Below are 18822 nucleotides of genomic sequence, written 5' to 3' on the forward strand. Positions count from 1 at the left end.
AGCACCTATTCCACCTGCCCCACAAGTAGTGCCTACCCACTTCTTGAGCCCAATGTGACACCAGTCACTGGGTGGGGAGGGATTATCCCCTTTCTCTGCATTAGAGCTCAGAAACCAGAACCCAGAGGGACGATTTACTTCACCCACTCAATGTCTCACGAGTCATTAGAAGACTTGTCTGGATTTTACAATTCCTCCTGGCTCACAGGACAATCAGTGAAGCAGTGGTTTGGGCCTGGGAGAGTGTCTTTTCCCTTAGAGAGAGAGCTCACGGAAGAGGTAGCTGTTAAGGGTTTTCACCCTCTGATAGCCAAGGCACTGGAACCCCAGCAACTGAGCAGTAGGGAAATCCTTCAGTGAAGATATGCGAGCTATTTATACCCAGAGATTGCAGGTTCTGGAAAAGGGTAGGGAGCAGGGAGGGGGCTGGTCCAGACTGGCTTTAAGTATCTCAAGACACGCAAACTGCGCAGGAACCAATCCACAGAACCAGCTCTGTTTCCTCTATGAGAATCACACGCCTCTTTTCCAGAACAGGAGGGGATGGATGCAAAGTGAAGGAAGATTAATTCGGGCCAGGAGGAAGCCAGGCAAGGAAGGTGGGGATCCGGCGCTGGGGAGCACTGCGAGGCCACAGCCCAGCAGGATACAGATCAGGAGGGAGAAAAAGGGGTGGCTTACTTAGGAAACCCCCAGCGGAGCTAGGGCGTCTGCTCCCGGAGCCTTGGGTTCCTAGCGCGCACGCGCTGAAATCCCGTCTTGGAAGTGAGCGCTCTGCGCAGGGCAGCATCCCCTAGTGAACGTAGGGGAAGTCGAATTGGGTCCCAGATGCAGGTCCCAGATTAACCGTATACCTCCCAGTTTTCCACCCCACCCCCGCCCCACCCTTCCCTATCCCTGCGTCTTCCCTAAACCTAAACTTTGTATCTTCCTGTCAAGGTTATCACCAAGTTCTCAGCCTCTTTTCCTAGGTTTTGAGCTGTAGGGGAAGGGGCAACAATCCCTTGGGGAAGCCGTTTCCCCGGCGGCATCACGGGGTACCCAAGGCCGGACCTTCCTCTGGGATGGAGATAGGCTGCACGTCTTCCGCAGATGATTTTAGGTGTTCTGGCTCCGCCCAGGTGGGCCAAGAGTCTAGCTGTTCATCTCCCTTGCAGCCAACACCCAACGCGAAATTCCCCACCACAGGGGCCATCCGCATTGGGGAAAGCGGTGCTTAAGGAGCCTGGCCCCATCATCTCCTGCTGTATTATCTGTCCTTGAGGGAAAAGATGCCAACCTGGCCCCCTACGACCTCACTAGGCCCTCACGTGGAGAAAGAGAGACAAATAAATCTTTGCATGACGCTACGTTGTGATTTTGGAAAGTACCTAAGACTCTGGTGGCACATATTAGGGAGTGATTACCCCCATTTGGGTGGTTCAGGAAAAAAACCCTGGCCTTGAAGGAGGAGTAGGAGTTCACCAGAAAATTGGGGGTATTAGAGCATCCCAGACAGAAGAGAGGACATGTGCAGAGACATGGAGCCTGCAACAGCAAAGCGCTGCTTGGACTGGCTTCCTTTTTGTCATTCAGGCATCGGCTTAAATCTAATCTCCTCAATGTGGCTTTCTCTGACCACCTACTGGAAAAGAACCCTCCCTCCAGTACTTGGTTCTCTTTATTTTTTAGAATTTATCAACTACTAATTTTTACGTTTGTTAGCTATCTCCCCGCCACATACACTCCTTCAAATAAACTTCCTAAGCCTACGGACACTGGTTTTTTCACCGTCCCCAGCGGCCAGAACAGTGAAGTGAACATATAGTAGTAGTATCAATATCAGTGAATACTTTTGAATAGATGGATGAATGAATGAATGAGTCCGAGGCTGCAGAAACGTATTAGGAAGCAAGAATTCCTTCCATGCCCTTAGCCTAAGAAACTCAAGGAAAGATAATAGCTCCAGAAGGAGGGCTCGCTAGGAAGGGGGTTTGGGACGTCACGGTGGTGAAAGCGGTGGCGGGAGGCGGTGTCCCAACTCCAGTGCGGCTTGCGAGAGGGAACTGGCGGCGAGGAGCTGAAGGACCCGCAGTCTGGTGCACTAACTCACGCCTGGCTCCCGGGTCTTTCTGCCTCTAGAGAGGCAAGGGGAGGGCGGGTCTCCGCCCCACAGGCGCCCCCTTTCCAGCCTCCCGCTAGACCCTTTTGGACGCGTCCAAGCCTCATCCTGGGAGGTCAGTGGGTTTTGGTGGATTCGCTTGCCTGCCTGCCTCCCTCTCTCCCCTCCTCTTTTTTCTTCCTCCTCCTCCGGGGCTCTGCAGCTCCCCAGCCCGGCTGCCCCGCAGCAACCTAGCAGCCCCCGCCCCCTCCTGTAAGGGCGAAATTGCTAAACTTGTAGCAATAATGACCCTGCATTCAGGCCGCCGGCTCCCGCTGAACGTCTCCGCGCCCCGGCCGGCCCGGCCTAATCAGCGCGCCTCTCCCTGCTGCCCGCCCAGCCCCCGTCCCCCCTTGCCGCCCCCTCCCTCAGCGCACAAAAAGTGGGGAACAAAATCCCCGCGCATTTCTCCGTCCCTCTGTTGAGCAGACTGCTGCACAAAGCCCCCGCTCTGGGAAGCAATGGGGAGCTCGGGAGGGACGTCAATCCCGACGCGCTGGGGTTTTTGTTCGCGCAGGGGACTTCGCCTTCCTACCACACCTTTTGTTCGGGACTCCAATAAAAAGCCATTCTTTCCGCACCTTCCCGGCCCGGAGCCGCCTTTCAGCAAGGCCCGGCCCCACAATGGCGCGGCGCGCTGAGGCCTCCCCATTCACCCGCCTTGGCACGCTCACAATCGGCCGTGTGGCAGCACAGGCCTCGCACAGGCATTCTCCGCAAGTGACAAGGAGCCGCATAAAGCCGCGGCCGCCGGGGGAGAAGGGAGGGCGACCAAGGGGGAGAACTAGGCCGCGGCGGGGCGCAGCGCCCCCGGGCGCGCTGGAAGCCTGGGCGGTGGCCGAAGATGCAGCCGCCTTCGCGCGGCCTACGGCTGGGCCTGGGGGCGAGGTTTCCCTTTACCCTGGCGACCCTCGAGGCGGGGCAGAGTCTAGGCCTTGATCTAACGCAGGCCCAGATACTAGCCCAAGCATCTGGGTGAAACTTGGGGCGATTACAAAGCCCAGACCTCAAAAGGTCCTGAGTCTCCGACCTGTTCTCCCTACAACAGTAAAGAGAAATTAATGAAAAACCCTTGGAGACCGGACTTGCAGCCTAGGGGCTGAGGCAGGGGAGACCAGGCCTGCAACCATCCAGGGGGAACTGTTTTTCCTGCGTATCTTTTCCTTCTCCGCCCCCGTTAAAGGATCCCTCCCCACTCTTGTGGGCTAAACAAAGTCTGTAGCCAGACAACGGTTTGAAAATATTGCACCTTGTTTATTGACTCCTGTAGTGTATGGCAGCGGGTGTGTACATGGCGTGTGGATATAGTTTTATATATATATATATATATATATATATATATATATATATATATATATATATATATATATATTATATGTGCTGAACACAATACGAAACAGAAAGGAAAGCCGGTAACACCTCTGGTGGGCCACCAGTTCCCGGATTTGTTCAGCCCCCCAACTTTTGGTCTCGCTCCGCTGGTTTTTCTCGCAGAGTTCTACACCCCCCTGACAATCTGGAGATCCAGGCCGAGGTATCTGGTGCGGAAGGCAGGTGGTTGGGAAAAGGAAAATGGACTGTGCTGTGGTACGCCGGCCCCGCAAAGGGGGCAGAGGGTCGGCAGGGCCTGGGGATTTCTCAAGCCACGACGCCCATTTTTCTCTCCTTCATGCTTTTTTTGTCCTTGAGTTCTCCGCCAGCGCTTCGCGGCGGCCGCGGGAAGGCTGAGGGAGAGAAGCCCGAAGGAGAGAAGCCCTTCTTGCTCTGGGAGAACCGAGCGGCAGCCCGAGTCCCAGCCTCTCGCACTCCTTTTGGGGCCAAGCTCGGGGCCATCGTCCTCCCAGCACCCAGCCGGCGTTTCTGCCTCAGAGACAGTCTTCGTGACCACTCCCGGGCATCCTCTTCGCCCCTGAGCCCCCTTCCCCAGGCCTCGCGTGAGCTGCGCTCCGGGGCCCTGGGGAGCGAGACGTGTATATATATATATATATATATATATATATATATATATATATATATATATATATATATATATTCTTTTTTTTTATTTAACGAGGGGACCTGGCCCTTCCTTGGATCCAGCCTTTCTCGCGCTTCAGTCCCGCGGCGCCAGGCTGCGGTGGGGCGGCTGCCGCATGACCCGCCCGGTCCCTACCAGGCCCGGATGCCCTGCAAGGTTCCCTGCGCGCACGCGGCCCCGGCCGCCGCACCCTGGTGTAATGGCTGCGCGCCGCCGCCGCCGCCGCCGAAGCCGCCCAGGTTGCTCACGTTCACAAAGGGGCCGCCTCCGGCCGCACTGCAGGCGGGCTGCATGGCCGAGGCCGCCGCGGAGGCCCCGCCGCCGCCGCCACCGCTTGCCGGGTACGCACAGCCGTAGCTGCCGCTGTAGGCCGCAGCGGCGGCGGCTGCAGCAGCCGCGGCTGCGGCGGCAGCTGCCGAGTTCCCATAGCCATAGGCGGGGAAGCTGTTGTAGGAGTAGGCGCCCGCGCCCACGCTGTAGGGCGCGCCGTAAGCTGGCGCGCTGGGCGTGACGCACGGCTTGCCGTCCCGCACCAGCACCGGCACTGCCACGCGGCGCGGCGGCGGCGGGGGCGCGTGCGCGCCCAGCTCCAGAGACTTGTCCTGCCGCTGTCTCTTACACTTGTACCTGCGATTCTGGAACCAGATCTTCACCTGCGTGGACGTGAGCTTCAGGCTGCTGGCGAGGTGCTCGCGCTCGGGGGCCGACAGGTACCGCTGCTGCTTGAACCTGCGTTCCAGCTCGAAGACCTGGGCTTGCGAGAAGAGGACCCGCGGCTTCCGGCGGCTGCGTGGCTTCGGCCTCTCGCTCTCTTCCGCTGCCTTGCAGTCTCCGGCCGCCTCCAGAGGCTTCTTCAGCTGGCAGCTTTCTGCGGAAGAAGCAAAACAACAGCGTCCTTTAATTGTTCCCGGTCTCACCGCGGCTCCGGTCCCGGAGCACTGTGGCCCCTTTGGGTGGCAGCGCGGAGTGTGCGGTAATAACTGCTTGGACTTTTGGGAAAGTTTGTGGTTCCTGACGCCGTGGGACCCTGCGATAGCCCAAGGCCCTCACAACGCCCTTGGCGGGTGGAGGCACGTTCCGTGGGGAGGGGTAGTTAGTGCGCGTTTATTTAGAACTTGAGCATCTGCGAGAGATTACCCTGTATTAAATGTGCGGCTCGGCCTGCTGATGATTATTTTCAGGATGGAAGTTTGCAACTCCATAATAACTATAGTATTTGCAAACTCGTTTGCCTTCCACTCCGTCATGAATAGCTGGAGGTGTGAGACATGTTGGTATTTGGGAGCCGGTATGCGTGCGTTCTGCGAAAATCTTCCTGCTCGTAAATGTCTGAGTGTAACGCTCATGTATTGCCCAGGGACAGTTTTTTACTTTTAAAAGCCTACAGGCCCACAGCTAAATGTCTGCATGACGACATCTGTACTACCTTAGAGAGAAAAAGAAATTTGATTGATTTAGACAGTTCCATGTTGATTTTAGGCCCAGGGGAGCTGTCAGAGCACAGGCCTTGGCTTCCACCACATCAAACCTCCTCTTAGGGAAGGAGATTCTTTGGCTCTCTCTCCTCAGAAACAAACACTTCCTTGGAGGCTTTATTCAGTTGTCCTATTTCCCTACCCAATTCACCTCGCGTCCTACTTGAGCAGCCAGGATCTAAGTTCGGCGCGTTTTTCACTCAGCCCGAAGCCCCACAGCCTGGGACACAAGGCAAAACGTTAAGAATTTTCAAAAATGTCTGGTGCCTCAGGGGTGTGAGTGCGGAATGGACTGTGTTCCCACGCACTCTCCCACCATCCCCTCCCTCTCTGCCGGGTGCCGTGGGTGCAAGGACGCTGAGTTCCAGGCGGAGAAGTGAGGAAACCACCCAGCTGAACTCTACCGAAGTTCCTGCGCCCTGCGGACACTAGGCACACAACCTGCTTCGACTGTCTTTTCCAAGAAGAGGGAGCGGCTGCCCTGGCCTCAGAAAACTCGTCTCACGCTAGAGAGAAAGTGGGAAAAGTTCAGGCTCGTGCCCCTCTAGCTCTTGGGAAGAGCAAAAATACTATGAGTCGTCAGCACCCAGCAGCTGAGCCCATGTTGCTTATCACCATCAGGGCAGCAGTAACTATTTTCCCTTCCCTCCGGGGATGCATCGCCTCCCCCCTCTGGGGGGAGTAGTTGGCGGAGTCACCTTGTCTTTCTCCCTCCGCCCTGGCTCCCTTGCAGGCACCTGCGCTTTGCGGAGCTGTCGTTGACCAGGGCCAGGGCATGACCCCAGCCAGGGGCTAAAGGGGCGGGCAGCCGTGCTGGCGAGGTTTGTGGGCTGTTTGCGGTTACCCCGCCATTGCTCCAGATGTGCAGGTGCGTTTCCTTTCCCCCTCTACTCACTTTGGCTCCGGTCCCTCAGGACCTCGGGCTCCTCTTCATGTTCCTTAGGCCCACTGCACGAGTCTCGCAGGACCGTGTGGACATAGCTCTGGGGGCAGAGCCCCGAATCCCCGTGGCCGTCGGCTGTAGCTAGTGAGTTCAGATAGGACAGTTTCTCTCCCTCTTCTTCCTCGTCCTCCTCCCCTCCGTCAGAAAATTGCGTCCCCTCAGCGGCGGCCAGCATGCAGGGCGCCGAGTGGAAGTGGTGCTCCAAGTCCGCCTGCAAGTGCGCGCCGTGGAAATGCTGTTGCTGCTGCTGCTCCAGATTCAAAATGTCTTTGACTGAGAAAGGGGTGGAGGTGACCGGGCTTGGTAACATCATCAGGGCCACTTAATTGTCCAGTCCAAATACTCAATAAATCCCGGCGGGGGCGGGGAGGCAGCGCGGCGGCTCCAGCTCTCCTTCTGGACTCCGCCGCTGCTGCCGAGTCGGGCTTTTGACAGACGCGGTCCCGCTCCAGTCTAAATCGCCTCCATTGGCCGGGACGTGGGGGTCTGGGTTTTGTTACAGCCACTGAAGGGACTGGGGCCGGGGCTGCGAAGCCTGAGTCCGGGGGTCTTACGTCACGTCTGGGGCGGGGCTCTCGCTTCGACCTCCCTCTCTATTGGTTCCAGATCCTGTGGACCACGCCCCTCCGCAGCCAGTGAGTGTGGGTGCCATGGAGCTACCAGAAATAGACAAGGACGAGTATAAAGTCGCAAAGTCCTAGTCGCTGCGGGCGAGGCTGCACTGCCTGGGCTACGCGAACTACCGATTCCCACCCAGACTGGCCGCATCTTCCCGGGCAAAGCCAGTTCTGGGAGGTTTCCTGTCTGAGAACCAGCTACCAGGAAGGATAGCCCAGGAGTGTGGTTTTTCCAGATGCTGCGGGGGCAGGAAAACTTCCTGGCTTGTAAATACCCGGCACTGGATCCCCAAGGAGATGGAATGTTTTATATATCTATGGATGGGCGACGTGTGCGTTCTCGCCTTGTTGACTTTGCTCAAGCTGTTCCCTCCACTCGGAATGTCTTCTCCGCCCTTGTCTCCATGATAAGACTGGTCTCCGAGGCTCTGCTCAAATGCCACCTCCTCCAAGGAAGCGCTCCCTCGTCGCCTAGCCGGAAGTCATCTCTCTCGCATCTGAACTTGCAGCGCGTGTTAGTAAAGGACATTCGTGTCAGTTATCACTTCCCGCCTAATACTATAGCTATACTGTCTGCCTGGTCTCCCTGGGTAAAAACTATGAGCCCCCGAGGGCAGGGCACCAGTAGCATTGGCTCTTGTAGCTTTTCCAGCGGCCGCACTAAGCAGGTATGTGAGAGACAGGACGATGGAGCCATTACTGAATTTTGTGGACTGACAGCTCTTGGTTTGAATCCTGGCCTAGTCAGTGTATGGCCTTGGGCGTTTCTAAGCCTCAGTTTCTTTGTCTACAAAAAGACAGTAATACCTTCTTCAGGGTTGTTGCCAGGGATAAATGAGGCAAAACATGCCAGGATTTTCATGCGGGGCGCATGTTAGTGCTCAATACACGTCATCGACTGCTATTCTGCATCAGAGGTCAAGCAGTATTTGTTGACTGCATTGGTGATGACATGGCTGGAGTGCCTCACACATTGGGTGGTCTCATAGGGTCTTGAGAGCAGAGTCTGTCTTCGCAAGGGAGGTGACCCAGCCATGGAGGCCATCTTTTCCGCCTATTGAAATCAGGCGCCTTGGTCTAGGCCTTGACCCTCGGAGGCATCTTTCTAATTTCTCCAACCCACACGCCTTCTGGCGCCCTCCTAAGGCCCTGGTTGTTTTGTGGGCGAATCTAAGGGGTCCCCTGTGATTCTGGAAACCGCGCTGGTGGAGATCATCTTCCCGCACAATAGGCATTCGCTCGCCACCACGTCTAGCCCAGTGAAGAGCAGCAGGCGCTGCTGTGAGACCTACAGAAAAACCTGTGCGCAGTGCTGGCCTTGAAATAGTAGGGACCGATTCGGCCCAACCGTTGCGCCCCTCATCTGGCCCTAGCCACCCCAAGCATTTTTTGGTGGTCAAGATAGTGGAGCTGGGGGAGCACTAGCCTCAGCTAGAACGGGTAGATGGAAGGTGCAGGGACTGTGGACACCACCTCCCGGCGGCAGCAGACACGGGATGGGAGTGGGGGCGAGAGCGGAGAGCTGTCGTGGGAGGAACCCCGCAACAGAGGGAGCGGTGGGTGCCCAAAGCTGAGAAGAGAATGAACAGCCAGTCGGGAGGGGGGAGAGGCGGGGCTGTTCCGGAGGGAGCGGAAATGGTGCGGGGAGTCAGCCCCCGGGGCCGCCTGGGGAGCTGGGATTCAGCGTGGGCCACGTGCGCCCGGGAGTACTTAGGTGGCGGCGGCCCGCAGGCTGTTGGGGAGACCCTCTGTGAGACGGCCTGTGAGCCGGCAGGACCATCCCTCAGCCACAAGGGCGCCCGGTGCCTTTCCGCTTTGAATTCTGAGACTATTGAGGCCCCAGGCAGAGCCGGCATCTTCAGACCAGGCCATGCAGCTGCAGAGAAAAGAATGCGCCTGCTTTTGCTGCGGATCGCGAGCGCTTGAGCGCAAAGATCCAGAGAGAGATGGGGGTGAGTGCGGGGCACTGACGGGTAGGAGTCCTTCAGTGTGTGCGTCGCGGTAGCAGGCGAGCATAAAAGAAGGAAGCTGCTTCCAATCCCACTCTTCCATCACCATCCCGAGGGCTAGACTGTCGTTGGGAATATTTCTACTCCCTGCTGGTCTCCTAATTTTTAAAAATTATTATTATTATTATTGCCTCTGTGGGCGATTTTCTTGAGTGATTTCAAGATTCAGGAAAAAAAAAAAGAGACAGAGAAAGACAAGAGCTACGGAATATCTCTTTCCCCAGTTTCCAGCCGAAACCTGCATTTCTCCTTGCTACATTCTCTTGCTTCTCCACGGCGCTTCGTTCCTAGGCCTTCCCTAAGCTCATCCCCAAGAATCCCTATCTTAGAACCCGTGGCCCGGGGTGCCGGGAACGCGGAGACACGCCCACACACCCGCTGCTGCCGCCCAGAGTCCACCGACTCTCCTTCTACCTTAGCACGCAGAAGGCTGTCTCCTCCCCAGCCGCCGGCCCACGCAGTTCGCTCTCCTCCAAACCCGCTGCCACGACTACCCCGCCAGATATCCTTGGCCCAGGCCTGAATAGTTCTCTCCAGATGTCCCTAACCAGATTGCTGCTCCTCGGCAGGCCGCCCCAGGACGCAGTTCAGGCCCGAGGGGCTGGAGGCTCGAGAGGAGCCGGAGTGTGGGGAGCACAGGCGAAGGGGCCTAGCAGGCGGTTGGTATGCCCTGTCCTCCTTTTCTCTTCCCAACCCCAGCTCTGCGCAGGGCTGATCTAGCGGGCGGGAGACTTAAGATCTTGGCCTTAAGCCCTGAGCAGGGGCTCGGGTCGTCTCCTGATTGTTCAAGCTCCCTTTGGTCGGTCTGGTTCCCCAGCAGCGGAGCTTCCCTGCAGGGATACCCGCCGGGCCAATCACATCTCGGCAGCCTGCCTTTCCTGCGTCCGCAGCCCCGACGATCGCGAGCGTGTGCGCCGCCAGCTGCGCGCCACTGTCCGGAACGAAAACGCCGCCAGAGCGATAGTTACATTACAGCAGCGGTCGGTTCTCAGGAGTCACTTATCAGAATGTAGAATCTGGTTCCAGCGCCTATCCAGTTACAATCTCGTTCTGGGATATTTGCATTCTCTTGTGGGAAAAGAGGATCTTTGAAATCCCGTAGCTAATAATTGGTTTTTGTTCCAGACAGTTTAGCTAATTACTGACAGATAAAGTAAATATCGTTGCATCTATGGAAGCGTTTGATCTTATTTTAATCGAGTGTATCTGCCTACGTTCCGTTTTGTCACGTTATACATTTATACAAGTCTTTCTCCTCCCGTATGTGATTACAGATCATAGTAAAATGGTGGCAAATTCTCTGAGGGGAGGTGCTATATAGATGCGTAAAAAGGCGATAAATAAAATTATACCTTTTTGGGAGAAAACCCACATGCTAATCACTACAACAAACATATTATCCAAGAAAAATGTGATGGTTCTTTGAAAGCTGTAAAGTGTTCCAAGAAGTTATTATTCTCTACCCAAAAATTGCTTAATATACTTATATAGGCAGATAATTGATCATTTTAGTTATATATGCCACAGCTTATTCTGATATCCTCCACCTGTTTGAATAGCCATTTAATTATGTAGCCATGGCTACACACACACAAAAAAACCAAAAACCAAAAAACCTGAAGGTTATCGTGGCTTTCTAATCTTCATGTAGTACCACAGTCAGGAGTGATTTTCTATTAAGGCATGAAAAACCATCATGTGATGAACTCACCTAGCTAAAACTATGTGATAACATTTCAGGTGATTTTTTTTTTCCGTTGAAATTTTCTTTCCTTCTTTCTTTCTTTTCTTCTTCTTTTTTTTTACTGCTCTCCTAGAAATTTCATTGTCAATGACATCTTACAAAAAAAAAAAGACTTGAAAGAAAAAATTTCCTCTTTTGCAGAAGCACTAAAGAGATTTTTGTTATTTTGTTGTAGTTGCTGGCGGTGGTGTGTATGTGTTTTGGTTTGGTTTTTCGTTGAGAGATATTAGAAAGCTATCCAAATTTTTGAGCAATCTAGAGGCTAGTGTTTTGTGAGAAGGTGAATACATTTTCTACTTTTCAAGAAATGTCAGCTAGGTACGTCAGTCCCAGAAAGCATTAAGCTGATCTAATTCCTCAAGAGTATTTTTTTCCCTCGTTTCAGTAATTTGGTAAGAGAGATTTTAAAATGGCATTTTTGAGCATTTTAGCTTGTTTTGCATGTGTTTGTATAAATGCCATATTTTCTCAGATTGTGTTTGGAATTGAGTTTTCTAAATAACCCACCACTTCCCTTCCCTGGGAGAAAATTGGTCCAAATTCAGCAATCCCTGTAGTTCTTTGTAAATTACAGGCTCTTGCGGAGGAAGTGAGTTTCGATTTCTCAGGGAGAGGACCTTTCACATCTATCTATGTGTATCTGCCCCACTCCAAAAATTCTAAGTTAACGGTGTAAATACAGCTTTCCTCACCAAAAACAGTTGTTTTGCCAATAAAACACAGAAGTCGGAAAAGCTAACTTTGTCGAGTGAAAGTCAATATTTTTTCAAACAAAAACACGTAAATAAAAGATGTCTATACACAGACATTTATTTTTACTATTTGCGTGTGTTATTTGGGAGTGCAGTGAGCAGTTTTAACTTGGGGGTTAAATTGGAATTCTGGATGCATTCCTTAACTCTTTTTTTTTTTTTTAAGCGTGAGTTTAACTTCCTGTATCGAAATTTCAATGTCTTTAGACCTTTTAAAATATAATCTGACTTCAGAAGGGCGGCTGCAGTCTTTGACGAATTAATTCACTTAAACCAGCGCGCCTGTCTGCTCTGAGCACAAAGGGTTTCAGAGAGGGATGTGGTTATTATGTCCAAGAAGCAGAGATTTTTCGTGACTCTTCCTAGCGCGATCTTCTCAGCTCTGTCTCCTCTCAACCGCAAACCGAGGGGACCTCGGCCTTCTCGGACGCAGAACTCTTTTCCCAAACCTCCCTGGGGGTCAAGTTGGAGTGAATAACTTCAAACCGTTTGAGAACAACAACAACAAAAAACCTTTCTCACTTGGAAAGAAACGTTTGCCGAAGTCTTGTCGCCTTAAGTAACGCCTTATTCCGGCCCTTGCTGTGTCCAGCCTGGAGTTCACGGTTTTCGGTCGGCACCGGGAGAGCGATTCCCAAGGTGCAGCGGGACCTTCGCTCCGTCAGTGGGCAACCGTATCTGCGGGCCTAGCTGCCCACTTGCCCTTGGTTCCCTGAAGCTCCAGGGGCACCTGACAATTACCACTGCCCTGGGATAGTCCCATCTTGCCTGACCCTGCGGGGATATTGGGGGTGGGAAAGCGTGGGCTCCTGGCCTTGCTCGGAACAGCCGGGGACCCGACCTGGAAAGGACCGAGGCCCCAGACGGCTGCGGCGCACAGCCACGGGGACAGAAAGCGTGACACGCCAGGTCCCGTCCCGCAACTCGAGGCCTCCGGACTTGGCAACCTTGCCCTGCAGAGACGCAGGTGAGTCAGGTCGGAGGTCAAGAATTCGGCGGCCTCGAGGCTGCGGGGACTGTCAGGTTGCCAGGCCTCGCTCTGCCCAGCAGCCAAGGGCGCCGCGTCTCCAAGCCCGTGCATTTTGGGCGCGCTGGTTGGGGCCGGGAGTCCGGAGCTTCTCCACGGCACGTCTCTCTCCCACTGCAGACCAAGAGCCCGGGGGGCCCTAGCGAAGAGCCCCGGGGAGATGCCTGCTGGGCCTCTGTCCTTGAACCTGCCAGTAGGTTCTCGAACTCTGCTCGACCTCTCTGCACTCCCTACAACCCGAGAGAAGGACCGCCTTACTTCTCGCGGCTCGCGGCACCCAGGGGCCTGGCAGAGCCACCGAGACCGGGACCCTAGAACTTCAGTGGCCTTCCTCCTCCCCCTCGCAGCCAGTCTGTTTCCCCTTTCGGCCCCTTTCTCTTCCACTGGGCTCATCTCTTACTCCCCCCGCTCCTTCCCTTCCTCACTTCCCTCTTTTCCTGACCACCCTTCCCCCACCTCCTTTCTCCCTTACCGCCTCCTCCTCTCCCTGGCCTCCTTTCCTACTCGGTCTCCACTCCTCCCCCACCTGTTTCACTCTCATTTCTTCACTCCCTCCTCCCTTCCCCCCTCTTATTTCATTCCCTTTCCCCCTCCTTTCAACTCTTGTATTTTCCTGCTTTTTGTCCCTGGACCCTGCAGGTGTTTGGTATGGAGGGAATCACACACACACACACGCACCCCACCCCCCGTGCACCAGAGGTCCCCACTCCTGAGCCCCAGACCCCTCTCCCCCATTCCACCCCTGTGTTTACTCTGTCTCAGCAGCTGCTCATAAAAATGCCCAAGTACCCTTGGGTGTGTGATAGGGACACTCCTCTGTACCCTCCAGCCTGTAGGACCTTTCCCATCTCCCAGCCCCCCCAAAACCCAGCAGCCTCAGCTATGAGCCCTGACAGAGTCTGTAGGGCTCCAGGTGGCGAGCTTGGCCACCCTGCCCGTGGAAATCCCCACTGCAGGCAGATCCTGCAGAGCCTCCATTTCCTTCTATTGTGGCAGTCCGGAGAGGATCACAGCAGAGCTGAAGATCACCATAAGGCCTGGGCCCCAGGCATCCCTTGAGCACACAGATGGGGGCTCCTAGACCAGGGTTGACCCCCTCCGCCACTCCACACAGGCAAGAGCAGACTGAACTGACCTTCCCTTCTCTTTCTTTCCTGCCAGTCCTACTATAGATTAAGGGGCCATTTAGCCTTGAGATCACCCCAGCTGGGAAGTGTTTCAGGGACTGCCTTAAAATGCAGGGGGCATATCTGGGAGAGGACAGTGGGGTCCCTGGCTCTCACACCAGCCAGCAGGGGCAAGGACTGAGCACTTGGTACAAGTTCCTGGCCTACCTCACTGCTCTGGAGCCAGTGGGGCAACTGAGTCATTGCCTTCTAGAGAGGAGACAGGGTGTGGGACCTTCTCTCCTATGAGTCAGGCTCCCCAGCTGTTAGGTGGGCAGCCAGCCAATCTCTACGCTTTTACCTCTCATCTGCAACCACATTTCTGAGGTTGCATTACTCTAATAAATATGGGTTTCCAACAGATGGACGCAGACCTGCCATATTTGTTTCTATGGACTTACCTTTTACCTTGAATGAAGAGGCAGGTGACTTCCTGTGTGAATACAGCAGTGTGTGCACAGGCGGATAGGCAGGCAGAAGAAGGCACTCAGGACTCCCTATAAATGTAACTTCCACATTAGAGCTCTGCTCTTTCAGAGGGTGTGGTCAAAACAGAAGGACTGGGCTAACACTCATTCTGAATCCCCCTCCCTCCTTTTTTCCTCACAATGTGAATTACTGGTAGTGTCATGAGATTTGGAGAGAAATGTTTATATGATCCAAGATGAAAACTAGCTTCCATGACAATCAGATGCACTATTTCCATACAGGCAATTTATGGTATCATTACAATTAGTCTTGTGCAAAGTAGTCCCATAAGGACCTAAGTTGCAGTCAGAGAAGAGGGAATAGATTTTATTACCAGAGTTGTAATGACTGTGTGTGCTCTTGAAAGTAATAAAATCACATTGAAATTATTCTGCAATTTATACTTTAAAAAATACACACACACACACACACACACACACACACACACCCATTAGTATAGTAGAGAGGGTGGTCTGTGTTTGTGTGTGTGTATAATTGTGCCCACACACAAAGTGAGTGAGCACGGGTGTGGGCACATATGAACATTTTACACCTCCCACAGCCAGTAAGCCTGTAAGTGTGTATGTGAATGGATGTACTCAAACCGCACAAGCATGCATGTGTAAGTGTTGGCACCTATGACACCCTCCTCCACAGGGAGAGCCCACAGAGTGAGGAGACTGCGTTTGGGGTGGGGTCTGGGGAAGACGTGGCTTTCTTTAAATCATAATCACACCTCATGCCCCTGTCTTGGGCCAAAGCATTGACCCTGGAGTCCACCAGAGGGGTTTGGAGCCCAGTCCTACCTCTCTTGTAGTCTTGTGACCTTGAGGCAGTCCTTCAACCTTGCTAAGCAGCAGTTTTCTTACCTATAAAAGGAGATAATAGTGGTGTGGACTTTACAGGCCTGCAGTAAGGATTAAAGAAATGATGGAAGGAAAGCGTTTACAGAGCCCTCTTGTGTAGTAAATGTTCTTGTGCTGGTGGCGGAGGGTGGGCGTGCGGGGTGGTTGTTAAGCATGAGGAGGGAGGCTCTGAATCTCTCCTCCCCTGAGCTGAGATCAGGGAGCCCGATTCTCAGGCACTCCTTTTCTCACTTGGGGAAAAAAAGCATTATTATTATTTTTTTTAAAATTTATTTATTTATTTATTTATTTATGGCTGTGTTGGGTCTTCGTTTCTGTGCGAGGGCTTTTCCCAGTTGCGGCAAGTGGAGGCCACTCTTCATCGCGGTGCGCGGGCCTTTCACTCTTGCGGCCTCTCTTGTTGCGGAGCACAGGCTCCAGACGCGCAGGCTCAGTAGTTGTGGCGCACGGGCTTAGTTGCTCCGCGGCATGTGGGATCTTCCCAGACCAGGGCTCAAACCCGTGTCCCCTGCATTGGCAGGCAGACTCTCAACCACTGCGCCACCAGGGAAGCCCAAAAAACATTATTTAATTATCAATCAAATTTTGAGGGTTTTTTTTTTTTTTGGTCCCCAAACAGGGGGACTAGTTCTGTTAATCACTGAAGTTTTAGGATATACTCTCAGAACCACCAGCAGCCTCCCTCTCTCCCACTCCCATCCTCTGGAGCTGCAGCAAACAAATCCCGCACCCAGTCAGTGTGAGATTCCCACTCCCACAAATGCATCATTTTTAGCTGCAGTAAACAAATCCCCAGAGTCTCATGTCATTGTTATTGTGTTTAGATAAAGATCTGGCCAATTAGTGTCCTTGCTGGAATGTAAATAAATCTGCTGCCCCGACCTACCCCAGCGGTGGGCGTCCTTCTCTCAATCAAGCAACACCAGCACTCTTCCTCTCCTTTTCCTTTTGGTGTGGGCAAGAAAGTCTGGCCTTCAAATTCACATGGTTTCTAATCTCTTCACTCGGTTCCAGATCTGCTGTGTGACTTTAGGCAAGTCACTTACCCTCTCTGAACCTATTTCCTTTTCCATAAAGAGGAGTTAATGAAGACTGCTTCTCAGAGTTGGGAGTGAACAGCAGTAATAATAGAAATAATACTGCTGATAATAATTACAACAATAATACTCCCACCAGCAATGGTCGTATCAATAACATTAGCTACTGTTCATGGATGGTTTTCCTACAAGCACATGGTATGGCTCAATAATTAAGAGACTCCCCACTCTCCAACTCCCATATAAACTGTCAGACCATGGGCAAGCCACCTGGGTAGGGCTGGAAGACTCATGGGTATGGAGATCAGAGAACAGCACCAGGCATTTTGTGAAGCTCTTTAAGTGTCTACTCATTGTTATTGTTTCTGCTTCTTGCAACAGAGCCCTTGTCTATGGCCTTATTAATGCAACCATGTTACAGAGGAGGAAACTGAGGTTGAGAGGTGAGGTAACTTGCCCAAGGTTGTTAAGTTCCTTGCCTTCCACATTCAGCTCCCTCTCTCTGCCCCTCTCCCTTTCCTGGGCAGCCCCAGGGTTACCAGGCTGAGCGCCATGCGTGGACTGCCTGACCAGGCACTGTTCTCTCTGCTTTTGCGAATTCCTGCTCAGTGCTGGGTGCTCGACTGTCCTCCTCCTTCTCCCCTCCCCAAATGTTCCAGCAGGGCCTAAGTGGTAGTCCACAGCCCCCAAGAAGATTGTTCCCTGGGTGGTGGGGTTGACTGGAAATGGTCTTGAAGATAAACATGGCTGGGGATGGGGTGGAACCTCCTGGAGCCTCCTCCCTTCCTCTCCCTACCCGCACCCCCTCTGAGCTGCTTCCTTTCTTGCTATCTCCGTCTTTCTTTGCTTTCTCTTCAAAAAGAAGAGGGGCTGCCAGCCCACCTCTTTGCCTTCTGAGGCGCTTGCCATGGAGTTAATACTAATTGTGATAATAAGCTTCCCAACGGGTAAACAAAGTGTTCCACATGCATGATCGTTACAACATCCCTGTGAGACATATTTTTGTTCCTCCCCTTCAGTTTAGAGCCATGGAAATCGAGGTCCGCAGAAATGAAATGACTTGTCCAAGGTCACAAAGCAGGTAAGGAGTGGATGCAAGACTTCCAGACCCGTAGACGCTGCCGCTCCACTGCCTGGGTCCGCAGCAGAGAATATCCTGCCCCAGCCCAACTCCAGGAACCAGGACTTCAGGGGCCACCTGCCCCCAGGGAGACCTTCCCCGAGTGAGCTTGTCTAGTCCCTGCGCTGACCCCTTAGCCCGCAGGCCTCTCTGTGGGAGCGGTACCTGCAACCCTAACGTCAGAGCAGGCCCACTGAGTCTGGGAGCGCCCGTGAGCCCACACTCCCGCTCCCTGGGAACAAGCTACAGGACTTTTCAAGGTGTCTCCCCCCTCTCCTCTCTGTCCGGACCTCTCAGGCCACTCTGCCCACGCCCTTTACAGAAAAAGGAACTTCCCACTGGAAAGCAAACCACCGCAGCCCGGCGGGGCTGGGGACACACTGGAGCCAGTCCCAGCCCCTGGAAACGCAGCCTGTCGGAACGTGAGCAAGTGCCTGTACCTCGGGTGTGCGCGCTGTGCTTCCTGGAGCAGAGTGGTGGGTTCAAATCCTGTCTCCACTCTGTCTCCGGGCGAATTCCTTACTTCTGAGCCCTGCTTTTCTGATTTGTAAAACTGGGAATACTCAAAGTACCCACCTCAGTAGGGCGCTCTGAGGGTTAAAGGAGATTACCTCCGTGGACCACTTAGTGCGCCGCCTGGCACAATAAACGCTCAATAAATGTTAGTTTATTGTGATTAACTCTGGGACCAGTGGAGGCTGCCTTTTCCGTTTCTGGGTGTGAGCTCTGCGTCCCTGTGCGCATCGAGGCTGCGGACGCGGCCGGAAGGCGCCCGGGGGCCGTGGCTGGACATTTGGGCGCGCGAATTTTTGGAGAAGAGCCGGGGTAACCCCGTGGCGCTGTGTTTGGGGCTGGGCTCGGGCGCTTACATGAACTCGCGCGGCGTTCTCGGCGCGTGCGTCTCTGTCTGTCCCGAACCTCGTGCGTGTCGAGGCCTGTGCGTGTCACGAGCCGGTCCCACTGACGCGCCTGTGGGGACCTCACCTGCTTTCGGTTTACCTGACGGATGCCTGGTGTCCACGCTGTGTACACAAACCCCAGCGACAGCCTGGAGTCCCGGCTGCTCGGCCTCCTGCTCATCGAACAATTTGCGCTATTAATGGTTATTTTATTTATATCGTTAGAATTGTCCCTCGGGTCTGTTTACACCAACGTCTGACCGTCCGGGCCGCAGTGTTTGGACAGAGGATTACACTAATGGATGGAGAGCTGGGAGGGGGGGGAGGAGGCGCGGTTGGGAACTGGGCTCCGGGCGCCGCGTGGGGTGGGCCTCCTGGGAAGAGGGAGCAGGCCTCTCCTGGGCTCGACCTCTGACCCTAGGAGGGCAGGAAACGTGTCTGCTCGCGATAGGAAGCCTAGGCCTCCGGTGGGGTGGAGGCTGGAGGTGCCCGCTGGGTGGAGGGGGGGAGAAGGGGGCGCCTACTTCTCTTCTCTCAAGGCC

At 54.0% G+C, this 18822-nt stretch overlaps 1 protein-coding gene across 1 annotated transcript; it reads right to left on the bottom strand.

Annotated features, from left to right (window-relative positions):
- Positions 1–4288: 4288 nt before the first annotated feature.
- Positions 4289–6888, bottom strand: NKX2-3 (NK2 homeobox 3). Its single transcript, XM_059900436.1, has 2 exons — positions 6528–6888; positions 4289–5025 (listed from the first exon to the last, which is right to left on the bottom strand). Exons 1-2 carry the CDS (start codon positions 6886–6888, stop codon positions 4289–4291), a joined length of 1098 nt encoding a protein of 365 aa, XP_059756419.1.
- Positions 6889–18822: the final 11934 nt, after the last annotated feature.

The sequence above is a fragment of the Balaenoptera ricei genome, chromosome 16, assembly GCF_028023285.1.
Source record: "Balaenoptera ricei isolate mBalRic1 chromosome 16, mBalRic1.hap2, whole genome shotgun sequence".
NCBI classification, from domain to species: Eukaryota; Metazoa; Chordata; class Mammalia; order Artiodactyla; family Balaenopteridae; genus Balaenoptera; species Balaenoptera ricei.